Source organism: Anopheles gambiae, chromosome 3, assembly GCF_943734735.2.
Source record: "Anopheles gambiae chromosome 3, idAnoGambNW_F1_1, whole genome shotgun sequence".
Classification (NCBI taxonomy): Eukaryota; Metazoa; Arthropoda; class Insecta; order Diptera; family Culicidae; genus Anopheles; species Anopheles gambiae.
The window spans coordinates 30113407-30138953 of NC_064602.1; the positions used below are offsets into that span (position 1 = coordinate 30113407).

The 25547-nt window shown below is 44.6% G+C and overlaps 1 protein-coding gene across 4 annotated transcripts in view; it reads right to left on the reverse strand.

Moving 5' to 3' along the window:
* Window positions 1-5658: 5658 nt before the first annotated feature.
* The window catches only part of LOC1280231 (uncharacterized), a 102774-nt gene continuing 82885 nt past the window's right edge, over window positions 5659-25547 (reverse strand). For all 4 annotated transcript variants that reach the window (XM_061657521.1, XM_061657523.1, XM_061657520.1 and 1 more), the window contains exons 3-8: window positions 19256-19461; window positions 17084-17219; window positions 16052-16185; window positions 8428-8550; window positions 8137-8338; window positions 5659-7983 (exon numbers count right to left, since the gene is read on the reverse strand). In XM_061657521.1, coding sequence (XP_061513505.1) covers window positions 7784-7983; window positions 8137-8338; window positions 8428-8550; window positions 16052-16185; window positions 17084-17219; window positions 19256-19461 — 1001 coding nt within the window. In that variant the 3' untranslated portion in view covers window positions 5659-7783. The remainder of the gene's footprint in view (window positions 7984-8136; window positions 8339-8427; window positions 8551-16051; window positions 16186-17083; window positions 17220-19255; window positions 19462-25547) is intronic.

Genomic DNA, 25547 nt, shown 5'->3' on the forward strand with positions numbered 1-25547 from the left:
CGCGAACAGCTAAACCGGAAAGCGTGGAAGAGCTAAAGCGGAATAAAGTTATGATTTTTATTAACAATAAATGTCAACGAAACGGTACAACCTTTCGCATTCGCAGTGGAAAAAGGAATCCGCCTGCGGGCCCAAAATTCGACAAAGCTCATTTTCCGTATTTCCTTTGCTATCCCGCAGTTGCGCCTGCCTGCCTGCCTGCCTGCCTGGGAATTGTTCTGCCCGTTCTTCCGTGGGACTCCTGGTGAGCGGGATAATGCGCTCCTGGGATGGGGGAGTGGGAGATATCAAACCTTCCCACCTTCGAATGCTCGTACGCCAAGCTGCCCCGTTCATATGGCTCGCTATGGTTCCCTGTTGCCTGCATGGTTAGTGACACTGCTGTAGGGCGGCTGGCGATATGTTCACCGATGTTATGATTATGATTTTCATAAGATATCACTCGCCAGGATCGAATGATCAAAAAGGTCACACGATTCGGGATGGTGGTGAGTTGGCAGGGGGCAGTAGCACCCGAGCTTCCGGAATGACAAGCAGCAAGCCGAAACGTTATCAAGCTGTTCGGTCAACCTTTGCCTCCACGGGTCGGGTCGGGATTGAGGGTCAATCGATTTCGATCGGACCCTGGGGCTGGGGTTATGGAATGGTTTGGAATGGTGAAAAAAAAGGAACACACACACACGGTCGAGTGTGGCAATGACGATGATGATGAAGTTCTTGCGTGGGGTTTCAGTTCTCGGGAGGTTCCTTTTTCTTTCATGCAATGGGAAATGGAGACGCCCGGTACCTGATCAAATTGAGATATTTTCGTTCCGATTTACCGGAATGGTGCAACACAACGCGTGTGTGGTGGTTCGTTGGTGGATTATGATATTCCCTCTGTTTTTGGTAGTTTCGTATCGGGAAGGATTCAAACACAAGTGAAACCGTTTGCGAGCGTTGCGTGGAATTATTATTCCTTCTCCTACTGCTCCGTGGAAGTAGATTCAATTTATCGAGGTGTGATACAACGATAAGGATTAAGTCCGACAGGAAGCTAATTGAAGAAAGTCAACTTACGGGTTAGTAGTAGATTTCCCAAGAAGAAGGAAACTCGATCCACTTGTATGGCGGTGTGTGTGTGTGCGTGTCAAGACAAATCAACTCGCCGGTCCCTTAGCTTGATGAAAGCGATAAGTATTGTTTTACGACAGTTCGATATTAGTTCGTACACGGAAGCGGTTACGTGGTGAGTGGTTTTCCGGTTCCGATTAGATTCATGCTTGGTACGTTGCTAAAGCATTGGGTCAATATGGCCGAAAGGGATATCATTCATAAGCTTCTAGAAAGCTAATTTCGGAGGCTAGATTACATTTCAATTAAATCTGTATCATGAGTACAAACCCCACAGAAAAAATTAACAAGAAAATAAACAAAAACAAAACAATAAAAGCTGTGGAAAAAACTTTTACCCTGCAAGCCGTGGGCTGTGTAACGTTCGATTGAAATAAATCACCTGTTAAATGGATCCCTGCCCTCAGTCACCAGCACACAAAAAACGCACACACAATAGCAAAGCGACGGTTTCACACAGGCTGACACAGAAGGAAGCGAAAACCGTGCAAGCCAAGCGACACGCTTCCGGGCCCGCCGAAGAAAACACAAGCGACAGCAAAGCTGCCGAATAATGCGACGAAAGGCAAGCACAAATCCTTGCACAAGCTGAGTGTTGTAGATTTTCTCCTTTGGTGGCCTTATTTCATTCCCTTCCGGGCTTATGTTTTTGTTGTTCAACTCGGCTCGGATTTCCGTGTGCTTTTTTGCCCTCCATTTTCATGCTTTAGCTTCATCACCCTGTTCCCCCCCCCCCCCGGTTTGATGCCGTCGCGTCGATTTGTTTAACGGTTTGATGAATTTTGCAACCAATTTTTTCGCCCGGCGTTTTTGAAAAGCGAGTTCGTTGGTTGGTTCCGTGTTTTGTTGCTTTGTTCCGTTCCGTTTTGTGCATTTATTGTCATCTTGCGCGAGCTCCGCTTTCCTGCTTGTTAACGATCAACTGGCAATGGGTTTGGGGCTGCTTCTGTCGCTTGTGTTTGTGAACAGCATTTTTTGCTTTACTCGTGCCGGAAATTGCCCTAGAACTTCATGGCGAGTGTTTTTTTTTCTTCATATTTTATCTGAACGGCTTGAATCTGTGTAGAGTAAGAACGAAAACAAAAAACAAAAAAGACGAACCGGAAGCAGAGGGAAGTCACTTCGCGAGGGCAAGTAAAAAAAACACGCCCTTTCGGTAAAACAAAATCGGTATTTACCGTATTACTCCCTAATCGATTGGGTAAATAACGACTTTTTCTGTGCAATTTGATTTTTCATCTGCGTGTAACGCAGCGTAGCTGGTGTTTTTGTATTTTTGTTTGCTGTTTTCTGCGCTCTGTCTCGTTCTCTATCACACCCTTCATTTTAGCGTTTCCGCGAAACCGATTCGTGCTTGTTTCCTTTTTTTCATTCAGTCCTGTTTTTTGTGTTTTGTTTCAAGGTTGCCCCGTAGCAAGGGAAGCTTGCCAGTTTTTGCCAGCCTTTCCAGCCAGTCGGAAGTCAAGAGCACAGAGCGCAACCTGGGCCCGGGCGTTTGATTAGATAAGTGATTCAATCAAGGGAAATAAAAAAAAAACACACACACACACATAAAGGGAGGTAGATCAGGAGAACTGCACAGTGGGAACCGATTTGCTGGCGTTGCGCGTTCCCTGCAACATCAAAAGGCCGCACCATTTTCGAACCACGCTCATCACCCAGACAGAGTGGCTGAGGGAAAAGGGGAGGAGCGAGACCGATCAATAGAAAAAGAATAAAAAATGGGGAAAATACAGAACCGAATGCTTCACAGCATCCGGGTCACGAGACGAGACAAACTAAAACTGCCAAATAACGAACAAATCGTTTGGAAAATTTCCATCTTCGATTCGATTTCGCTCCCCGTGGGCTGTGGTGGAGGAGAAGGGTACGTGCTTTTTTTTTAAAAAAGAATGATTTTGTGTCGATTTTCCTTCGAGCGGAGCCGTTAAGAAGTTTGGGCTGTACTATTTCGTGAATGTGTTTTTTTATTTAATCTGAATGTTCTTCCATCATTTCGTTGCGTCTGGGAAGGCGATATTTCTATTGAATATTGTGATTCCATTGCAACACCCAACAATGTATCTTTTTTGTTGTTGCTATTATCGCTGCTTACTAGCTTCCTCGGTCCATGTTGGGGCCGGTCGTAAAGGACAGCTTGACTTCCAGTGAGTGGGAGAAAAATGTCCACAAAGAGCGGTACGCTTGAACGACGACCTTCTTCAGGCGCTTGTTTGCGATCTGCAAAAAAAGCAAACGGAAAAGCGACAACCACAGACAGTCACACGGACAGCTCAGTGAACCATCGCTGAACTCGGGTGTAATTGGGACCTTTGGCTTTTACACATCGATTTCCAGCGCGCAGTGAGAGTATGTTTGGGGGTGTCTTTTGTGTGTGTGTTTGTGTGATCGAAACACAGTATAGATGACAGAATCAAACCGATGACAGGAAAAATAGCTACCCGCAAGAAATGGTGAAGATTGTGGTGGTGATGACGTATGTGCTGGTGCCAGTGGGAGGTGTGTTGTGGTGTTGTGTAGCCGGTGAGTGGGTGGAACAATTGCCGGTACCATAAATCAATTTGTAACGATTGCAGCTCAAGACGGAAGCCATGAGCGGTCGAGTGACCGTGAGCAGTGATTATTTATGGTTTTTGGGGCGGAATTCAGAGGTACAGGGAAATGTGTTTAATTGAAGACGGTGACCTTGAAACGTGTGGAGAGGTTGGCATTTGTGCCAAGCGTCTGAAATAAATCAATTCAGTATGGTTCCAAATTTTCGGATCTATTACAAAATTTTGTTATTTATGTGAAGGTTTTGATGTATCAATTGTGTTAATGAGTGTCTTACTTTGGGCGTTTTGTTACATTTATAAAGAGTCAACTTCTGATTGTGTGCTTGTTAAGTTGAAAAATATAAATTTAAAAAGGTTTTTTTATATTTAGTGAAAAAGATTAGAAAATTACAAAAATTGAAAAACCAAAACTAAAACAAGATGTCATTCACAGCATCACTTAAGCTTAACATTGCACGCTTTGCTCTACCCAAAAAACGTCATTTGGATTATTGCTGACGCTTAATCCTTGTTTCGGGGGAAAACATTGTGTTTCGTTGCGTTGCATTACAGCCCAAACCGTTGCCGCCAGTAGTAAAACGCACACTCCACGGAAACAACAAAAACGTTAAAAACACAACCGCGAAAACAACCCCCAAAACCACATCCCCACAACACACACGCCGGGTGAGAAGAAGAAAAAAGGCACCGGCAAAGTAACCGCGCCTTCCCTCGAGGTGCTTCACAGTGACTCATTAATTTCCCTTCTCATAATTAATATCTTGTTTAATAATCCAAGCTTATAAATAATTAATTTTTATTATTTTCCTTTCGCTTGGCGGGGCGGCTCAAAGCTGTGCTGGGCACTGGGGAAAGAAAGGGAACAGGAAGGGACCGCGCAGATAAGCACAACTCGAGAAAATGATGAAAAACCACCCGGGCAAATACAAACCAGGCCCGCTCAACCGGGGCGGATGCTGTCGGTGGTTGATTCCTTCCGGCCCGCTGAAGTTGGACGGGGTTTGTGTGCTTTCGTTTTTTTTGTTATTTTGTGTTTTATCTCATCTCTCTCTCTCTCTCTCGCTCTATGTGCGTACGGGTTTTGCTGCCACGGAATGTCACAGTGAAAGCTGGGAAAAGGGTTTTCGAAGCGGAAGTGCAATTTTGTAGCCATTTGTTGGAGCTTTCAGCTTGAAACGGACCGTAAGGCTTAGTAAGCTTTTCAATTAAATCATAATTATTTGCTTTTAATAGAGGGAAAACAAACAAAAAACTCCCTTGCAGAGCGTTACAAATAGAGCGCTGCACTGGCATCAAGAAGGCCCGCGAATATTAATCCATCGGGTACGTAGTTATGTCACGTAATAAGCCTCATTCAAACCAGTGCTCTTTGTACGTGCTCTTTTGCTGAACGGTTGCGACAAGCAAGCAAAAGTGAATGTGGAAACAAAGGATAGTGCGTAGGCATTTTTTTTCTTCTTCCCATTGCTCGCGGCGCATCACTTTGTTGGAGCACAAACAAACGAATGGCACAGTTTTTCTACCGACCACCAATATCTCATAATTATGTGCCGGCTGTAGATGGCTGTGGCTTTGTTTTTCCTACGCTGAAGTGTGGAATAAAAAAGAGGGTCCGGAAATGGAAAAAATCGTTTTTGGTTCAATTTTACTTTTGTTCTGCAAATGTAGAAACGAAAAAAATGGAATAAGTTTACTTTTCTTTCAATTGTTTTCCGTGCGCCAGCGTAGCTGAAAGCGTTAATCCATACCGTCGTTTTTACTTACCTTGATGATTTCATTATTCGCGTGCGGTAACTCCTTGAGCGGAAGTGTTATTATGTGGCTCCCTTGCTCGAAAGCCACTCGATGAAAGCGCATTAAATTTATTCTGCCCGAACCACCAATCGAAAGAATGTTGTTTGTCCGTTTGTTTTCCACCCTGGGTTTGTTTTCGTTCTTTCGTAATGAAATGCGAAAAAAGAAGGACAAAGGACCTGCCACACGACTGAAGTTTTGTTTTTCGTTTGTTCAAGATTTTATTCTTCACCAGCTGGCATGCTCCCGATTCACCAGCACGGATACACAATTCAATTAGTCAGCATTCTGAATACCGTGACTTTCGCTTCCTTTCGCGTCCTTGCATTTACATCTCAGCTCAGCTTGGAATTAATATTTTCTAACCAATATCGTTCCCTCTTTCTCTCTTATCGCTCCTGATCTATCCTTAGTCGTGGAGCAGGGATGACAGAAGGGTATCCTTCCATTCCTGGAACGCAATGCTTATCGATGCGCTTCAAATCTCGCCGTCTGGATTTGGTTTGAAGCCCTCAGTAGCCCGACCGTTTCAAGCCGTTTCGCTTATCGCTATCACACTTACAACTGTCATACCACTCGGTACACGACCCTTCAGCTGCAGCTGTCGGTCAAATCTCGTGGCGCATCGCTCTAACAACATCAACCCACCAGCTGAAGTTTGTGTTGTGCATGTATATCGTACAATCATGACGCGTTGAAAACACAGCTCCACACTATGCTGACTGCTGCATCAATATCTTACAACGGACCTCGACCTCACATTCCTCTATTACCTATCACGAATGGAAGTACATTCATTAGCTCTTGCTTCTTTCGTTCGTGCTCGATTGTTAATTTAAATGTTTTTTTTTGTTGTTGCTCTGTTTTGTGTTTTTGTGTTGAAGAGTGCTTGTTGCTTCTTTAATGTAACCCGCTTGCTTTCGTCTAGCGGTAATGTTTACTGTTTTGTTTCTTTTACTAGTTATTTACACAATGGAAATTGTCTTCCAATATGACGCATAGTGGAAGGGGGGAAACGTAAAGGAAATTAAAGAGAAGCAAACACTTACAACCTTACCAAGATGTGAAGAACTCAACGTTGCACCGGATTGTACTTGCCTGGGGATAGGTTTTTGGGATGGAGCGTTCGGCGAAGGATTCTAATTAGCGAAAGGTCAGAAAAAAAAAAACAAAATTGGGAGCATACTTCTTCATTCCAAAGACAAGATGAAACAAAAGCAGTAGACAGCCACAACATTAAAAGGTGGATGACTTTCATAAAAAGTAAAGAGTAAGATCGTTTTAAAGCAATTAAATGGGCCAATTCTTCTCCAGCAGATACATGGAATAGTGAAAGCGCCGAAATGTATGCAATTTGCAGGACGTTCTTTTTTTTCCTTTTTAGCGCACAATTACTTAAAACAGGGAAGAAATTTCAATCAAAGCAGTCGAAAGTAACTTAAAGCGAGGCATTTCACACCGTTGGACAATTTACACGAAAACACGTACATCTATATTCACCTCTACATCGTATTTGCTTCGTACTATACTGCCGCTAGTGAGCACTCTACTGAGCTTATAATTAGATCTCTGCCATCGAATCGTAGCTTGAGCTCAATGTGTCTCACCCCTTCTCTCCTGCCCTAAATGGTGCTTACCGGAAGTGAAACGATGAGAAGATTCTATGCATTAACTGTAATAGAAATTCATTTTCCTTTCAATGCCACCCTCTGCTTCTAGCGCTCTCTTTGAAGCATTCTATCCCAACCCTGTCGCAATTGCATCATTGAGCAATGCAATAACACTAGCTAGACTCCGGTCGTACGACCAATAGCAACGACCATATTACCTTAACATTCTAATACACATTACACCGCACAATGCTTGCTTTGCTTTGTTTTTGTCTTTGCTTCTTCGCCGGGAAGGTTTTCCTTCCTATTTCTATTTCCCCCCAGCTTAACAGTAAACCGGCCCATGGCCGATGACTGTTGGCTACTCGTTTGTTCGTTGAGGCTCATTGCGTGTTTGCCTACGCAAAGTCTTGTTTTTTGTTTGTAAGTTTACCATGGTTTAAGGGTTTGTTTTACAATTTGGAAAGTTGTTCTGCTTTTGTCACACCATATCAGCAACGTTAAATCTAAATGTACCTGTATGAAACGGGGTGGTGTGCTCCAGACAGTTTACACCCTCGCGTGGGCAGGCTTGCGGCACGACGTTGAGACAAGAATGAAGATTAAGCTACACTGGTAGTCTGGTAGTCATCCGAGGCCGGGCCAAATGATGGACACTTTCGAGTTGGCTCGCTGTCTTACGGGCATTCCCGCTTAGTTGCCTGTCCGAAATCATGCTCGCAGGGGCGGTGCTATTCGGTTGATGAGCGAACTGAGCAGCGGGTGAGCGAAGGGCAGCAGCAGCACGGTGAGTGGCCCGAACGCCCACCGCAAGTGATTGATCGATGGCAGCCGGAACTGATCGAAGCTGGTGAGTGGAGCTGGCGAGGGAAGGATCGGGCGAGCTGTGGGTGAGCTTCCGGAGGTCACATCTGCGTCAAAGCGTGATTGAGAGTTAAGAAGATAAAGAAACATATTACAGTTCACTATATTATTTGTCGAAAACATTAAAGACGTTCATAGATATATTGACTTCTTAGCAAATGAACTAACAATGTATTAGTATGCAATATGCTCCAACTCACCCTGAAGTGTCATATAATCCTTCCGATCGAGCTCGTTCTCTGCGTACGGTGGAAAATGATCGTACGGTACGGCATTCCCGTTCGCTCCCTTTCCATTGCTGTTTGCTGACGAAGCGGCCGAAATCACTCGTGGCCGATCTTCGTCGATCGAGCGTTCCGTAGACTGCAGGTAGATGTCGTGAATTCGGGCCGTACAGCGGATCTGTGAACGTAAGGGAAAGAGAGCCCAAAAGTTGCCGATTGTTAAATATTGTTTTAACTATAGCTTAACACACACACACACACACTCACCTTTAGCTTCCCGTTCACAAAGTGGTGATTGCCCACCACAAAGTGTATGCCGGCCAGCGACGTTTCGAACTCGTTCTTTCGCTCCCGGAACGGTTTGTGTGTGCGGATGTACGATGGATTAGCCTGTAAGCGGATTAACGGATTCAGGTGTAAGGATTATCTACGAGTCAACCCGGTGAAATGCAAAAGTTTACATGTTTTGGAACGGAGTAAAACCACAGAGTGTAAAAACAAAAAAACAAAAAACAAACAACGACAACAGCATGTTTGCGGCTAACCATAGAGGCATCTTTTCTGTTTATATCATGCAAAAATGTGTTTTTTTTTGTGTTTTTTTTAAATCAAAAAGAGATACGTTTGCTTAATGAATGACACCGATGTACATTGTGTACTTGATGTGCATATTATTGAAAGAGAACCAAAAAAACGCGAAACGTTTTGAAGGCTCAAAAACGCCTTAAAGTATGCAGTATACAATTAAGATTTCTGTTCATAGCTGATCAATTTCATATCCGAGTTTTTTGTGCTAAATTGGTTTAGAATTATAAACATTTTATACGTTTAGTTAAATTCTTGTACAAAACCTAAAATCTCTAGTTTTTGCGTCACAGTAATGCCAAAAGTTATGCAATATGCAATACAACTGTTAGTTATTAAGACAAATGACTCAATTTATTCCCTATCTGATCCTCCTGTACAGTTGTTTTCTTTCAAAGCCTTTGCAATCAATAGCACTTGAAATTGATATTGTTAGAAGAGCGCTCGAAACAAAGTAATTACGAACGCACTGTGCAAAGTGCATAAATAATTCCTTTCTTCCCCACCTCGGCAACAGAACCCAACAACACCTTCAAGTGTATCCGGCTTTTGGCTTCGTGCACTATGCCGTGCCCGGCACGGTAAGCCAGCAAACGGTCCCCGCCAAGCAATGAGCATTTCCAGGGATTAGAACACCCTGCACACACTTGCCCCTAACCCCGGCCCGGGACACAAAAGCCGCCGTCCTCTCCGAAACCGTGTAACGTGTTTCCGTTTCATGGTGCATTAGGAAAATTAAGGATTAGGTGAACATGATTTGTTGCAACTGGTTCAGTGGCCGGGAAACGCCGGGAAACGCTCTCGCTGCCAGGGAACGTGCCGGACAGAGTGCGAAAGCAAAACGGGGTGGAAAGGAACACACCACCGCCAGGCGGGCTGTAGTAGGCGGCATTGCTTTAAGAGGTGTAAAAGTTTTTCCTCCCTTCCCTTCGTGCCCTTTGGCTGTGTTTTACTGTGTGAGTGTGTGCGTGCTCTTTTTTCCATGCGCTTTTACCGTTCGCGCTTGCTGTGATTACGAAAGCATAACCGCATTTGTCTAATTGCTCGCACTCACGTGCTGTGTACGGTGGGCGGATGAGGATGTGTGTGTGTGTGTGTGTGTGTCTGCGCACACATTTCACGCTCCACGAGGCCCGTGACTCGGATGTGAGTGGAATAATCTTATTAGAAGCAACAAATTAAAATAGATTGTGTTGCAACGAGAAAAAAGGAAAAGACAAAACACGACACGGAAACGGATTGCGAGCAGCTTAAGGCGCATGGCACGGTGCGAGCTTCATTTGGATGGATGCGCTTCGGGCGGGTTTTAGCAGCACGAGGGGCAATAAAATGCAGCTTACATTTTAATGCTGATTCACTGGCATTAGAGCAATTAGGGGCAGGTAAGAGAGAGAGAAAGAGAATTAGTGTTTAACCCAGAGTTTTTCGCTGGAAATTGCAGAAATGATCCTGCCCACTAAGCTACAGTTACTACACCACCGAGGAAAGCTCTTTAATTTTGCACAATGAAAAGGCTAAAACATACAATTTTGCTTCACTGTAGCAACATTTTCACAATAAAATGTTTCGTTAGCGATTCAACAGATAAAACTTGCCCCCTCCCCCCAATGTGCTGTGCCGAAAGAAGAACAAGTTGTATCTCCTACCGAGAATTAGTTCCGACATGGAAACTAACGAAACTTTTCGACCGTGGACCGTACATCCCAGCCATCAGCTTCCAGCTCTCCAGCGCCACATCCCTATCAATCCTGTCCAAGCCTTTTTTCCAAGGAAATTCCCACCAGAAAAGACAAATAACTCTCGCCAGCCATTAGCCCCGAAGCTGATATCCAAAACATATTTGATCCTATTAACAAATTGTTGAAAAGCGAACAGGAGCCATCTACCCCTCTCCTCGCCACAAGGCTGGGCCGCTTTTTCCCGCAGAAGTGGCAGCTGGAAAAGTCGGACGGCTGTGGGAAAGTTTTCCATCTCACGAGACCTTTCCCACGCCACCCCGGGCAGTGTAATCCGAGCGAACCGAGTGTGCCTTTGATGGCAAAACCGGGCTGGACCCGGTCAGCCCGGAGGATGATGGAGCTATTGTGTTTCTTTCTCAATTTCTCCCTTTCTCTCTCTCTCTCTCTCTCTCTTTCTTGTTCTTATTTCTTTTCTCACTCAAAACAGACACGGTACACATACAGTTGAAAACTGACCAGTGATCCCCAACCCCGGCCCAGCCCAATGCTGGGAATTGTTGGGGTAGAATTGTTTTGTTTTTCGCACGACTACACGCTGACGTCCCTTCCTGGCCTTTCAAACGACTTTCCCCCTGAAACGAAGAACCTTTTCTGTCCACACCTGAGCCAACAGTGCAGGTGCCATACCATACGGATGTATTCTGCCGCTGTGGTGAGCGGGAAACTTTGTCCAAAGTTTAACCAGCCGGAGATTGTCTTTGAAAACTGTCACCCCAAGCTGCTTGCCTGGGCTTGCCGGGACCACCCTGGGGCTCACCCTCAGGCATGCAAATATGGCTTGTGCAATCGAGTTTAGGGTGCTACCTTCGTGGGAAGTCATGCATAACCATAACAGGGTTCCGTTGTGGACGGGGGTAGGTTGATACGGAAAGGTGTTGTGTTTAGTTTCATCCGTTCATCCCTTGCTGTTCATTGTGCCGACCGAGAGACGCAGAGAGAGAGAGAGAGATAGAGAGAGAGAGAGAGAGAGAGAGAGAGAGAGAGAGAGAGAGAGAGAGAGAGAGAGCAAATGTTTAGGCAAAGGAGTATCCTAAACTCCAGGAACAACCACAGGGAAAAGAATAAAATGCCCGGTGGATGTAAGACCCCTTGGCTGAATGAAGGTATCCAATTGCTTAGAAAACAATTTAACTTTCATTCTAAGGTAAATGCCGCTCCATCGCTTCCTCTTCCCTTATGCACAGCCGGTAGAAGTTGTGGGTCGTGTGTGGGTTCGAATTGATAGCGGATAAGTATGAATCCACACAACAAAGCCTCACTTGACCATAACTCAATCAAAAACATTCTGCGAAAAGGATACGGCGCCCCGAGATCCCTTTTCTTGTGGCTCAGGTGAACGTTGTGATGTCCCAAAAATTATGAAATCTTTATCCAAATCTTGTACCAACAAAAAAACCACAACCTCCACACATTCTTGCTGTCCGCTATCGGTCAGCAAACTAATAAAACTTACGATTACATCCGTACAAAATCAAAGGAAAGTTGCGTTCTATTTTGGGGGACCCGTATTTTGCCCCTTTGGAGGGGGGGGGGGGGGAGTGCGTAACCCACCCGGGATTAGAGCGGAAGGTAGGCTACTGCTGAATAACTTTACCCATCACCAACAAGAAAGGATCGGCTGTGGTCATCCATACTTCCTGCCGATCGTTCTTGATATCTTTCCGTACCGTTGGCGGAGCAGACTTCAAACCAAACTACCTGTGCTGTTGGTACCCCCCTCTGTGTGGGCTCCCCTTGTGGGAATCGGAAAGGGGAAAAGGAAGCTCAAACTTTGGCCGAGCACATTTTTGTGTCTTGTGACAAAAATGCTGGATTATTGGTAGAAGATGCCACCACTTGCTTTCGGCAAAAGCGCAAGAACTTTGGCACTTTGAAGCCTCCCGACAGAGCCGGTCCTTGATCCTATCCGCCACTCAGCCAATCCCCCCCCCCCCCCCCCACAGCACCGATCGGGGTGAATGTTTTCGGCGAATTTTGAAAGGCTTTTGTGCCGTGTGTTGGGGCTTATCGTGCGTAGCCAGCTAATAGTTTTGTGCTGCCCAATTTGAATGAAGTTTTCTTCAATGGAGAATGGCATGGAGAATGGCGTTCTTAAGGTTCCGAAGGACTGGTGGGAATTATGGGGGGATTTTAAATCAGTTTCCACCATTGTTTGACCGGTAAAACTTGAACAATTGAATGCGAGATCAAAATCGCCCAAGCTTTGTACGGATGTGTTTCGGACGGGGAGGGTGTCGTGCGCGAAACAAAACAAAATCCATTGAGCCAAGATGAAAGTTTGACTTCCAACACTGTAAAAAAGCAAAAAACTGAACCTCTCAAATTCGAAGAAACATCCATCGAAACGAACAGCTTTCCGTTTGGATAGAGTCGGAAAGTTTGGGGCGGAATAATTTTCACGTCACGCCTCAACGGTTGCCGTGAATAGATTATGCATCAAACAACATCGTCAGCGAGGCCGCACCATCCCGAAGAGCTGAAACACCGCAAAACGCCAAATGAGGGCTACAAAGTTGAGTATAGGGGAAGGAGCTGCGAAAAAAAGGCTGAAACGAAGGAGGCCATCCTTGCCCTCGATGGGCGAAGGAGTTTGGTCCGAAAAATCTGATCGGTAAAGCCACTGAAGGGTGAAATAAGATTTGGTTCGATTGGTTGAACTGTTTCAATGAGTGAGAGCTTCGCTTCACTTTGCAAATGAGCATGGCATGGCAAAGGTATGGCAAAAAAAAAAAACAAAGAGAAGGTGAGGCGTGGTTTTGTCTTTTGTTTTTTCGCTTTTCGATTTTCGATTGGATTAGGGAAAGAAAGCGTCGTGGAGAGAGACAGAGAGAGAGACGTAAGCTTCGAAACCAGGCACACACAGATAACGGGCAGTGTTTGAAAATGGAAATTGAGTCTCCACGCTTGGCAGTGGAGTTGTGGCCAGTGTCTGAATGATAAGAAAGTTTTTTTTTGCGGAATATTAACTGCACCACCCTGCTCGAAAAAGTTTGTAATGGTTAGTTCGTTTTTTTTTTGGTTTTTCCATTCAATTTGGAAAGAAAAAGTAGATTGGCAAAAAAGCTAAGCGAAACGAGGACTTTGACAAGGAAGTTGATGGAAGCTGCTCGAAGAAAACGTAAAGTTTAATGCCGTATCTGTCAATCTGGTCCGTTTGTTTGGCGATGACACGTTTGTTTAAATATTCAAATCCGTTCCTCGATACGGGCGCCGATGCAGAGCGGCACAAGGATGTGGGCAGCGGTCGGGAAAGCTCGATAAAACAACGGCCGTCAACTGTGTCACAGACGCAGAAAGAGTTTCGCTCATGCGATGGATGTTGTATATTTATGTTTAACGAATTTATTTAAAAATTCGAAGTTAGAAACCGTAACTAATCATGAACAGTCGTTGAGAGCTCATCAATAGAGTAGCTCACTGAGCTTCTGAGATACGGCTACTCCTGATGGCTTTGTTTTTGATTGTCTTGGCACAATTTTCCAAAAAATAGGTTCCAATCTCCAAGACACTACGCCATCACACCATTAGCTGTTGCTTGGGAAGCTTGGTGCTATATTCAGTTATTAATTTACATTTAATCGAATTAATTATTTAAAACATAGTTTGCATTAATTCATGCTGGCTTCCGTAGCCTAAAACGTAAATGCTAAAACGTAGACCTACACCCTTGCATGGCCAGAGTACCAGAAATCACGCTGAACTTTAGAACATTTAGATAGACTATAGGACCAATCGACAACACTGAAGCAATCATTGAAGGTACTTGTACATACATAGCAACGAATCATTAGCAAGGAAGAGACGAGAGCGATGGTCAATAGCAAAAGTTTGTCGTGGTCTTAAAACTCTGCTCGGTACGGAACAATGTAACGAGGAAAACCAGTAAGACGCATCGATGAGCCCAGTCAATAGTTTAAACCTCTGGGCCATTTTACTCTAGTTCACCAAAGTATATATATTTTTTTCTTTATTTTTATAGAGACTTTGAGCCTTTTGGCCTCATCCGCTTCTTTCAATCGGTTGAATAATTATATACTTAAAGACTAACATTCTTTGCAAGCATTTGCAAGCCATTTGTGGATTGAAAAATATCTTATAAAAAGTATACAAAACCTAACAATAAACAGCGCGACCTGTGCGAATGAATCTCAGATCGATTTCTCCTATTATTGGCGATTGTATTTGTTTTCCATCCTATTGGATTTTGTAATTTGTAGTGGGAATTATGTAATAGACATATTGATGGATCATATATAATCTTGGATCATCAAAATGGATCATTAAACATCCGGCTAAACCTTCAAAATAAGATTAAATTCCTGTTTTTTTATGAAAATAGCATCAAAATGTTGATATAGGCTAAGTTTAGAGTCCAACTTAATTCCTTAATCTAATGATGTCACATTCTGTATAGTAAGGCTTGTTGGCATAATTGTTGACCCCAAATGTCAATCATGTTTTTAAAACAAACGGTTAAAAAGGTAAAAAATCAAAACAGTATTGACAAAATGTGTTAAAAAATATGTTAAAAATCAAACAATGTTTAAAATCGTTTTTGTTATACAATTCATTAGCTTTCACGTATTTTTGCTGTCTGTTGAAAAGAATCTGATTTGGAAATATAAATTATAATTGGATTTATATTATATATTTATCCATTGCTGAATGTTCTTGCTAGATTTTAACCAAATTCTACAGTTCAAAATTCAACATCAACAGTTGCGAAACACTTTTTGCATGAACATCTCTCTTACACGCACACACGAAATTTGCAGCATTCAAGCACTTAGCGCAACTTTACTACAAACTCTCACCCGTTCGCGCTCTCAACGCTCCACCGTACTTTATGCAAGAAAGCACGTGCATGTACCGTGTCACGGTGAACTATCCGTTCCCGCAGAACGTTTCCAACCGCACCGGAGCAGCACAAGAGCCCTTATCGTGTAACAAACTGTCCTCCGGGGACCAATCAATCATAGCGAAGCGATCCCATCCCTGGGCCCATCCGAGTGTGTGTGTGGCTGGATGCCGGTACAAGCCATCGCTTCTTCGTTGTCAAACATGCATGCCATCATTATTATTATTGCTCGCTCGCCTTGCACGAAGTGTTTAATATGTTGCTTGCGCAGGTTAAAGGAGCTTGTCGTGTTCGGAAGGCTGAGATTGTGTGTACAGTGAAGGTGACTTTTTTATGCTGTGCAATGCTCTACACATAAAGCAATTCGCTTCGGGATGTTTTGATAAGGCAAACACACTGACACATCATAAGTTTTGTATGATTCGCACAAACAGTTTCAGTCCCGATTTCGAAGCGCAACGGTTCCGTTAATAGTACGGAAGAACAGATTGCAAAAAGGGGCTCTTAAATACATTCAATATGCACATGATTACTACACCGTAACGTAATAATTGATCCATTATGTTGGTCCGCTGGGCGCAAAACCTTTGATTTTAAAAGTAAAGCGTTTTCACCCATTTCGCAGCAAACTAATGAGCCGCAATGTTGGCTCATCAATAATTGAAATTTATTCCCCCGACACGCAATGGTGGTGCTATCGCTTACGTACCTGTGCCTCGTTGATGTACCAGGTGAGGTTGGCCGGTGGGCGCGAGTTGTGGGACGTACAGTTGCCGCGCACAATGTCGCCGACGCGATACCGCGATCGCATACCGTGTATCGAGGGCACATGCTTGGGGACCTCTGTGGGGACAAAATAGAAGAAAGAAGAGAGAGAGAGAAATAAAAAAAAGGATGGTGAACCCATGAATTCCCAACTCTGACTGACAAAGTTCATTAGCGAAGGTAAAACCGGCATCAAACGGGACGCGCAGGCACCGTTACAGGGCACGCGTTACGAACTCAGTTTGGGTTGCAAATAAATGATTCGGAAAAGGGGGGCAATGGGGTGAGGAAAATAAACCGGGACCGGGTCAACACTTTGCGGCGATGCAATTGTTGCGATGCAATGGTCAGGTAAAAGGTTCATTAATTAGCAATCTAGACAAAGTTAATGATGGATTCCATGTCCCCGGTTGGGGGCGGTTTGGGATTGGAAACCACGGTGAGGGTGGTAATGATTGGTGACCGATATTTATCAAAGGGTTTGATAATAATTCGCCGATTTTTCTGTACGCACAGTTGCATTCAGTGCACAGACTCGGTTTGGTCTGGGAGGGCAATGGGGAGGCCTTTTGGATGCAAATATTGTTTTTTAATTTATGATTAACCGCTTACTGGGCGCCACGAGCGGGTAGCACTCGCGCTGGGAGGAGATAATTAATTCTGCGGTGACGCATGTGTATGCAAACGAACCGTAATGGCAGCAAAAAGCATCGTTAACACACACACACACACACACACCCAAACATAAAAAAAAGGTTATCAAAAAAGGGACGAGATCGATAGGACAATTGAAGTTAAAAACGGGGAATTAATTATGGGTGGACCGGTTCATAAAGGAAATTAAAGAGGTGTGCAGTGCTGGGGCTATTTATGTGCACCCGTCGTTAAGTTCGTGCTGTAACGGGCTGCCAGCTGCAAGGGTCGCTATGGGTGTAATTTAAATCGGTTGAGGTCGTTACAGCTGCCGCACACTTACCGCATACTTCCAGATCACCGGTCACGATCATGGTGTGAAACGAGGGTGCATCGGCCGACACTTCGCAGCTGTACTTGCCGGATGAGGCCAGCGACAGGCCGAGCAGCGTGAGCTGGCTTTCGTTGGAGGCGGAGCGCTGTTGATTAAAGGTTAATAATGAAAAAAAGCCGCCATTTGAATCCAAATCCGTGCTTTTGATTGGAATTGAAACAAAACACTAGTGACTGAATGGTTTGAATTAAATTGACGTAATAAATTAATTGAAATGTGTTGTGGAGCCTAAAGGTATGCAATTGGTATAGCAATAGAGGTGTTTTACGCTACTCTGTTGGCATGAAAACTGTTAAAACCTGAAGTAAAGTGCGTAGGCTTTATAAATTCGGCTCGAAACGATTCTTTCTTGGCTTGATGGTGCTTAGATTTCAATACAAAAAGTTTTAATATCTGCATTTTATACTTTATTTTAAACTACTGTGATTTTATTCCTTGCTTCATTTAGTGTCCTATATAGCCTCTATTTGCACATTAAAATCCTTTGATTGTATTTTAATTCAATGAAAACGCTTCAAACTCAAGCTTTCAAACTGCCGCTTTGTTAAAAAATTGTGTCGACCTCAGCAATATTTTCGAAATGTTTTGAATGCGTTATCACTCATGAATAACATTACTCCTTCTGCATGGAGTTCAAATAAAACAAAGGCTATCAATATGCTGAAAAGCCACTCAAAAACCCTTCCAAGCATGCCGACCTGCACACTTGAGTCAAAAATCAACACACACACACACACTTACAAAATGGAAACTTTCAGCAAATGGTGGCGGCTGAATTTATCGTGACCAGCAAACCACAGTACGTTACAGCGTTTGCGCAGCGGATCTTTCAGGAGCAATTTTGCTAAAACTATCCCAAAACCACCGGCAGCAGACGGGCTTGATCTTTAGTTTCAAAAGCAGCCCAAGCCACACAAGTTCGTTTTGTCAGTTTTATAATTTGTTCCGGCAGCGGGGCGAAAGCCCTTTTTGCAGCGGGCAGCGGGAAGGAATAGGGTCGGTGGCTTAAAAAATTGGCTGCAGACACTAAATGGGGAGGAAACACACACCAAAAGCTCTGTGGCTTGTGTAGAAAAAGAACTTTTGTCCGGATAGAAAAATGCTCCCTGCCGAAACCGGTCGCTTGATGGTAGCAGCTCGGGTGGGTTATAGTTGTGTTATTTTTCCCTACAGCTACAGCTTTTCTTAGTCAAATACATTCATTCTCCTTCACCAGCCGGGGCAGTGGCGAGTGGCCTGTTGCCAGATTTTAGCATCCGCTACAGAGCGCTAGAAGATAGATGGCTGAGGGGGGGGTTGGGTAGGTGAACATTTTCTACACAGCATAAATTCATTGTGGTTTTAGTTTTTCCAACCTCCGCTCCCCCGGTACCAAACTTCCCCGGACGTATGGTTACGGGGTTTTTACTCGGAACCTTGAGCAGGACTCATCCCGTTGCTTCCGAAGGTAACCTTAAACTCTGCTTCAGCCTCGATACTGGTGCATTAGAACGAACCATGTGTGTGTTTATTGTGCCATGGATTCGGTGGACCCAGGGCTGAAAGGGTATGTGGTGGAGCATTTCTTATGCTCCCATTGCGAATATTAGATGAATTATCGAGGGAGACTTTGAAGGGAAGATAAATAGCCGTTGCTGCTGCTGCTGTTGCAAGCACAAGGATCTTGTTGCCGGCGAGCCGAAGCCTCTTTTATCATGTGATTTTTACTGATTCTTAACATTTGTCTTGCCTCTTGGATGTGTGCGCTTCGGAGCTGTTCGCCCCGTCCGGGGGAGCAATCGACCGGAACAGGAACAGTTTTAATAATCGATCCGGGTTAACATTTGGAAATTGAAAAACTGTGCTCCCGAATGGAAAGCAATGGCCGATGGTAAGCTTGAGCTCTTGCGAAGTATGCTTCCAACATGGCGGCTGCTCTGCACGAGCCACCGAGCAAGCCTTTTGATCTGTTTCAGTTGCAACTCAGCGTGAAGCACTGGTACAGGAACCGGTGTTTGAAATCTTTCACTTACCTAATTAGAGGGGAAATAAATCGCACGGAAATATGTATATTTATTTACAAGGCAAAGTCGGTATTTTACCCGTCCCCTCCACCACCCATTCCCACCCACCCTTACTCACCTTCACCTGGACGCCCTGGGCGGGGAAAATTTTCATCGGCGGGCTTTCCTTGGGCGTGTAGCGATAGAACTCCCGCCGGCCCTTGTACCATTTGACCGAGTACAGGCTTTCGCCGTCCATGTCGTAGTAGCAGTGCAAGGTGGCCGTATCGCCCCGCCGCACCGCGGGCGGCACCGAAACCTGAACGTCGCGCAGGGCGGCTATCACTGGGCGGGTGGAGAAGAAAAGAATTTGGGGAGAAAAAGGTACAGAACGCAGGAAACGATAATTAGTTCAACTGAGCGCAATCGTTAATTAGAGCGGCTGGATCTGTCTGCAGGCGAGATTTCAATGGGGGTGCGATGATATAGATTGAAGATTGATCGATTTTGCGAAGTGCGGGAATAGGAAAGTCAGGCAACATAAAACACACAAAAATAATGCGTTAAATTAAATAACTGTGTTTTGAAAAAGTTCTACATGATTGATAAGAATGAATAAACTCACACTCACGAGGGGAAAATCAAGCGCTGGCTACTGCACCAGATCATATCGTAAGTATCGTTTCGCCGAAGCTGACTTGAGAAGTGGAATCAAAAGCTTTGTTAGTTTTACTCTCCTGTGACATAAATTTGCATCGCACTTGGGAGGCGAACATCCTGTTGCTAGCGCACACCGGCGCTTTCGCAATGGCACACGCCCTGGATTGGACCACAGCTCACAGTGTCAAAAAGTTAGTCCTTGGTAGTGGAGAAATAACAATAATAGCAGTACGAAAAAGTGTGAGGCAGTGCGGATGCTGATGATAAGTAGCTTGCTCAAAGTATTTTATAATCAAGCAAACTTTCTCCAGCTCAAACACTCCCACCAAAGGAGGACTCGTAACACAATGAACTGTTATTGGGTGTTGGAGCGCCCGAAGTTATGCAGTGAGTGTACGGCAAGCAGGGTGCGCCTTAAGTTAGGGAGTCACAATAAAAACACCTGCTTTAACGCTTCTTTATGGTTGATCGGGCAAATTGTGATGCTTTTTTTTATTAAACCAAACTTTTGAAAGTAATGGAGTGTTTGTTTCCGGGGTGGTATTTTTTTTTTGAATTATTTGTTATTGAACGAAAAAGAAACGATAATTCAATTCCGATGAAAGCCGAAAAAACAGATTTCTTCTTAAATATGCAAACACATATTTCACCCAGGCCTACATTTGCATTCCAAAAATGGTAATTTGCTCCCTATTCGGTTGCGCTCGAAACTCATCCCTCGTCAAAATCGATCAAAACCAACGCAACACGCACAGAGACCTGCCGTATGTCCGTGCCTTTGATCAGAGGCTGGCTGTAATTAAATATTTCAAACGTCAGTTCCGTGCGTCGGCCGTTACACCGTTCGGGCCTACGCTTTCAAACCCGGCCGGCCAGACTTTAGCACCATACCACCCTGGACGAGAATAAAAGCTAGAGGAAGCGGCCACAAAAAGTGGCAGAAAATTCATAAAAATAGAAACCCGTTGCTCGTGGCCCGTCAAAGCGAAGAAGCTAATCAGTGGCCAGCTCAGGAGGCGAGCGTGCGTTCGTGAAATCTCATTTCCGCAACCAAGATATCCAGAGTGGAGTAGAAAGAAGCAACGAGCCTTTCTGGATGCTGGATGGAAAAAAAAGGGAGAAGAACGTGCACAGCACGGGGCACGCGCGAACAAAAGGTACGATTGATTTCGTACGCAGCTCAATGCCAAACTTAAGGTGGAAAGGCCAACAGGAGTGAGTGACTAAAAATCTCAATTTGCACAGGATCCACAATATTTCACCTTTTTGAAGCCATGGATTTGGCAATCGTGACATTAACATTTCCGTCACGTGCCCCTTTTTTGCGAAATGCGCTCTGGCCCACCACTGGCCGGACATTTGTTCCTTCGACAAGCGGGCCGTGGCGTTGTTCGCATGTTCGCTGCGTTGCTAATCTTTGCGCCACTTACGGGTGCGGGATCGTTTTTCACCCGCTTGGGGTAGGGTGCTATCGGGTATGATTTTCGCAAAAATGTTCATCCCACCATCGCCTGCTCCCTCAACCGGGTTGGTGGTGACAGATTCGATGACGGGTTAGTTTGGGCAACCGTACCGTATTGCTGGTAGTGGTGGTGGTAGCCTGCGATCGGTGTAGATGAAAGGATTGGTTGGTCCGGTAATTTCATTAACCCGGGTGCAAGCGACGCCTTAATGAAGGTAGCATCACGTGCTTTGGATTTGAGTTTCGTATTGGAAGAGTTAAACAGACTGTACCCTTTTTTTGTAGGAGGACGATTTTCAATTGCTAGCTTTTCAATGTAAGAAAGGGAATGGCTTTTTTGTTAGGTAAAATTTAGCATAGTACGTTCAGGTGAAGATAATGCTTGTGAGGCCATCTATTACAAGCGGTTTATTTAAATTTTGTACAATTGAATGTTCTTTTGACATTGAGAGTTGTGCTTGAACTGTAAAACTAGACAAATAATGTCCTTTTAAAAAAATAATCCAAATTGTTAAGTCTATACACGCCAATAAGTATGCAATTATAAAGCAGTTCTAACTAGTTTTGACGCCTACATGTATCTACAGAGTTACAAATAAGACGTAAATAAAAAGGCGCCTGAATGTATGTAATGAAAATTACCAGTTTGTTCTAACGCATCATTTCTATCATACAGTGTTTTTCACTCACATATCTTGACTTCAAAATGCTAAAGAAATAATAAAACATGTTGCAATGATTCGAGATGATCTTACAGAGCGGCAGTTTTTGATTTCATTCTTCACATACTTCTGTTCCGTTCTGTTGCATTATCCAGTGTCATTGTGCAGCTTGTTTCCGTTGTTTGTCTTCCTTTTCAAAACACCAAAGCAGGAAGCATCTAAACATCAAGAAGAAACTGCACAGCACAATAGACAGAGCTGACTTGAAACAACGAAAACACCATGAAGCATGAAACAACATAATAGCCTAATGTTTCGCTACGGTTCATCATCGGAGTCACGACGGTTGCAGTGGCGTTTGCTTTGTGCACTTCTGTGGTGGTTTCCTTTTTTTGTTATGTGCGGTGAGCTCAAGCCTGCCGGCATTTTCTCGTATTGTTTCTCATTAGATGAACTTTTCGCCCTATCCTATCGTTCCGTGCAAGTAAAAAGAAAAGCTCACAGGCAGTTGATTTGCAAGACTAAGAGCACAGAAACGGCCCCATGTGCACATTGATAGACGGATGGATGGATACCGCACGTAAGAGTAGATGCAAATTCATTTACTAAAATGTCCACCAACCAGAGGGTGGCTGGTCGTGCTGTGAAGGCGTGTTTACACAAACGACCAGGCACGATAGCGAAAGGTTTGACTTTCCTGCCCTATCCTGCCACTAATGGGTAGAGCCTGCGATGTTGGCAAACGATGAACGCGGAGCGTTAAGAATATGTAAAGAACTCTTCACTCCCGAGTGGAATGGTTTTGGAATGGAAACATAATGCTCTTTTCATTCTCACCCTCAACCGGCTCGGTGCGGAATGTGACGCTGTACGCTAGCGTGGTAGCAACTCATCGTCACTACACAATGGCAGCTGTGGCTGTTCCATTCGGTGCTCTCTCCTAGGTAGGTGAATCCAGCCAACCTGCCCGCTCCAATGTACTCCCGGTGTAAACCTGTTCCAGCCAGCAATCGGAGGTCACCCGTGTGCGACCGAAAGATCGACTTAGATAAGTTACCGGCTTGCTTGCTGCTGCTTCTGCTACTGCTGCTGCCGTCTGCTGATGGCTTTTAATGACCGTCAAAAAGGTCGTCATAATACACTCACCCGTTTGCCATCATCGTCGGCCGTCGGTCGGGAGGCTGCAGAAGAACAGTGCACACAAAAGGCGGCTCATCTTCGTTGTGCCGTCCTTTCCGGGACCATCGCACAGCCCATGTGTGCGTAGGAGCTGGAGGAAGGTTTGGGAGGACAAACCGTAACGCTCAATTGTTGCGGGCAGCATTAGGCAGCAGGAGGCATCGTTGCTTTCCGCTTTGTTCGACTGCTAATGTTTGTAAAAGGCAGGCGCAAGAAAGAAAAGCCGCCGCCGCCGTTTCAGCCATCAGTTCGTCGCCTGCTTTGCCCGCCATCTCGATGGTTTTGTGTGCTTATCATTGTTCTGGCATGTCATCCTTGCGCCCTACCATAAAACCTACACACGCGCAAGCACACACCTCTGATACGAGGCAAAAAAAAAATGAGCAGAAAAAATTCAACGAGAGCTGTTGCTGCACTGAAGGCGCTGGCGTTATCATAGCCGTAACCCGAAAAGGGATGTTATTCTTCATTTACAAATATGTTTCAACAACTTGAAAGCCTTTCAACCGTCACGCTGGCGGGCGTTTGTGTGTGTGTGTGTCGGGGTGCTTATTCAAGTGACTGTAATGATGTGAAAAGTCGAGATGTGTCGAGCGGAGACTGTACGTCCTATCCGTCCCGGCGTATGATTGTAGCCTGTAAGGAAATTAGAAAGCCTTAACCAGGCCGGAGAAGTCGTTTGGTAGAAGTGGGAGTTATGTGTGTGGCTGGGCCATTTTTTTCCTCTTCCTCTACTACCCCTTCTGTACCTTGTATCACACACTCGCACAAAAAGGGCTTCAAAAAGTGCGGTACGTTGCTAAATATATGGTGTGTTTGAGTTTATCTGAAGTGGAATAATGCGGCTGAGATGCGGCTCATTGTCCTAGAGGAGACAATTGACGGGATGGGAAGCCGTGCTGTAAAAAGACTGACATTTGCACAAAAGGTAATGGTTTTCGGTGGAATGTTATTCATATAGTTACATTGAGATGCTCGTCTTTTTTTTTTGGTTTCTGTATCATGTTTTTGCTTCATAATCTGTACAATGGTTGGCTCTATTATCAGTGCAACAGACCAGCTGGCGAAAATTCATACTTGTTGTAATGGAATAATATTAACGTAGTGCAAATTCTACATCTCATCTCATTTTGAGTGTCAAAGTTCAGTTAAAACATATTAAAACATGTTTTGATGCTGCATTGTGAAGCGAGTTGCATGATTTTAGGCGCTTAGGATGATTAACATTTGCCTAACACATTGTGGTGCATATAGCATACATTTAGGCGCATTATAGCAAGCGTTTATACGATCATAAAGAGTTCGTTGTGCTTATAAAGAACAATATATAAATTGTTGTACGTACGTGCTCATACATTTTCGCTTACTACATCGTAATAGGACATTATCAAAGTTACTCAGGAATGTTAGTTCACCGCAGTTTGGTTAAGTTGTCCAAACGCTCCACCCAACCCAATTTCCATTCGAGTCCTTGCGTTCATGCAGCACCTTCCGAAGTATTCTTCCAAATGTTGTCTGTCCGAGCCACTACCGCCACGCGCGAGTCCCGGCGACCGTACCAGTGCTTTTGATTAATTTCATGCCACTCGTCGTCGGCCCTGTGCGACAGGATTTATACAGTCCACCACTTATGCTACCGTACCGTGGGCTCTCAATCTTGCCCCCGGCTCGCAGTACCCCTCGAACGCACCGGAGGCGTCCCTGTTAGCCACTAAACCTGAAAATCGGCCAAGCCGAGCCGTGCCGAGAGCCGTCTGTATTGTTATGCGGTGAATAATTTATGCAAGTCAGTTCACATTACAAGTAGTTGCAAAGCACGTAAGACAACTCCCCCAGTACAAGCGATTGCAATGTTTGGCCCCGCTTCTTGTCGTGAGTTTCTGCCCTGGTAGTTCCCGTGTCCGTGCACGTTCTTCGTCCGCTTGCTGGCGGGTTCTATTTTGGGACAAAGAAGCAAAGTGTCTTCGAGATGCGGTAGCGTGCAGCAGTTGATCTATCTGTATGCACACGCACACACACACACACACACCTACACAGGCACAGCCGATTTTCCTGCTCGCTGGCATGCAACCGGAGCGCGAATGAACGTCGTCAACTCGGCAACTAGCCGAGGAAAACATTAATAATTCAATTAAAGTGGAATTAGCAGCGAACCCACATCCACGCTTCCATGTGTATATATGTGTGTGTGTGTGACGTTGCTACAAATGATTGAAGTTGAACGGAAATTTCTCCCGCATAGGAGCATGCATGTGTGTGTGTATAGTTTTGTATTTGTTTCAGGTTGACCTAATGTGAAATAATTCATTGACGTTTCACCGATTTTCCCATTCCCGCCACTGCCAATGCCTTGACAATTGTCGGAAAACGATGGTAGAAACTGTGCAACTGGCAAGCTTTTACGATGCCAGCGCCAAGGGAAGGAGTTCGGATGGAAGTGCTTCGTTCTGTGTTGCGCACTTTGAAAA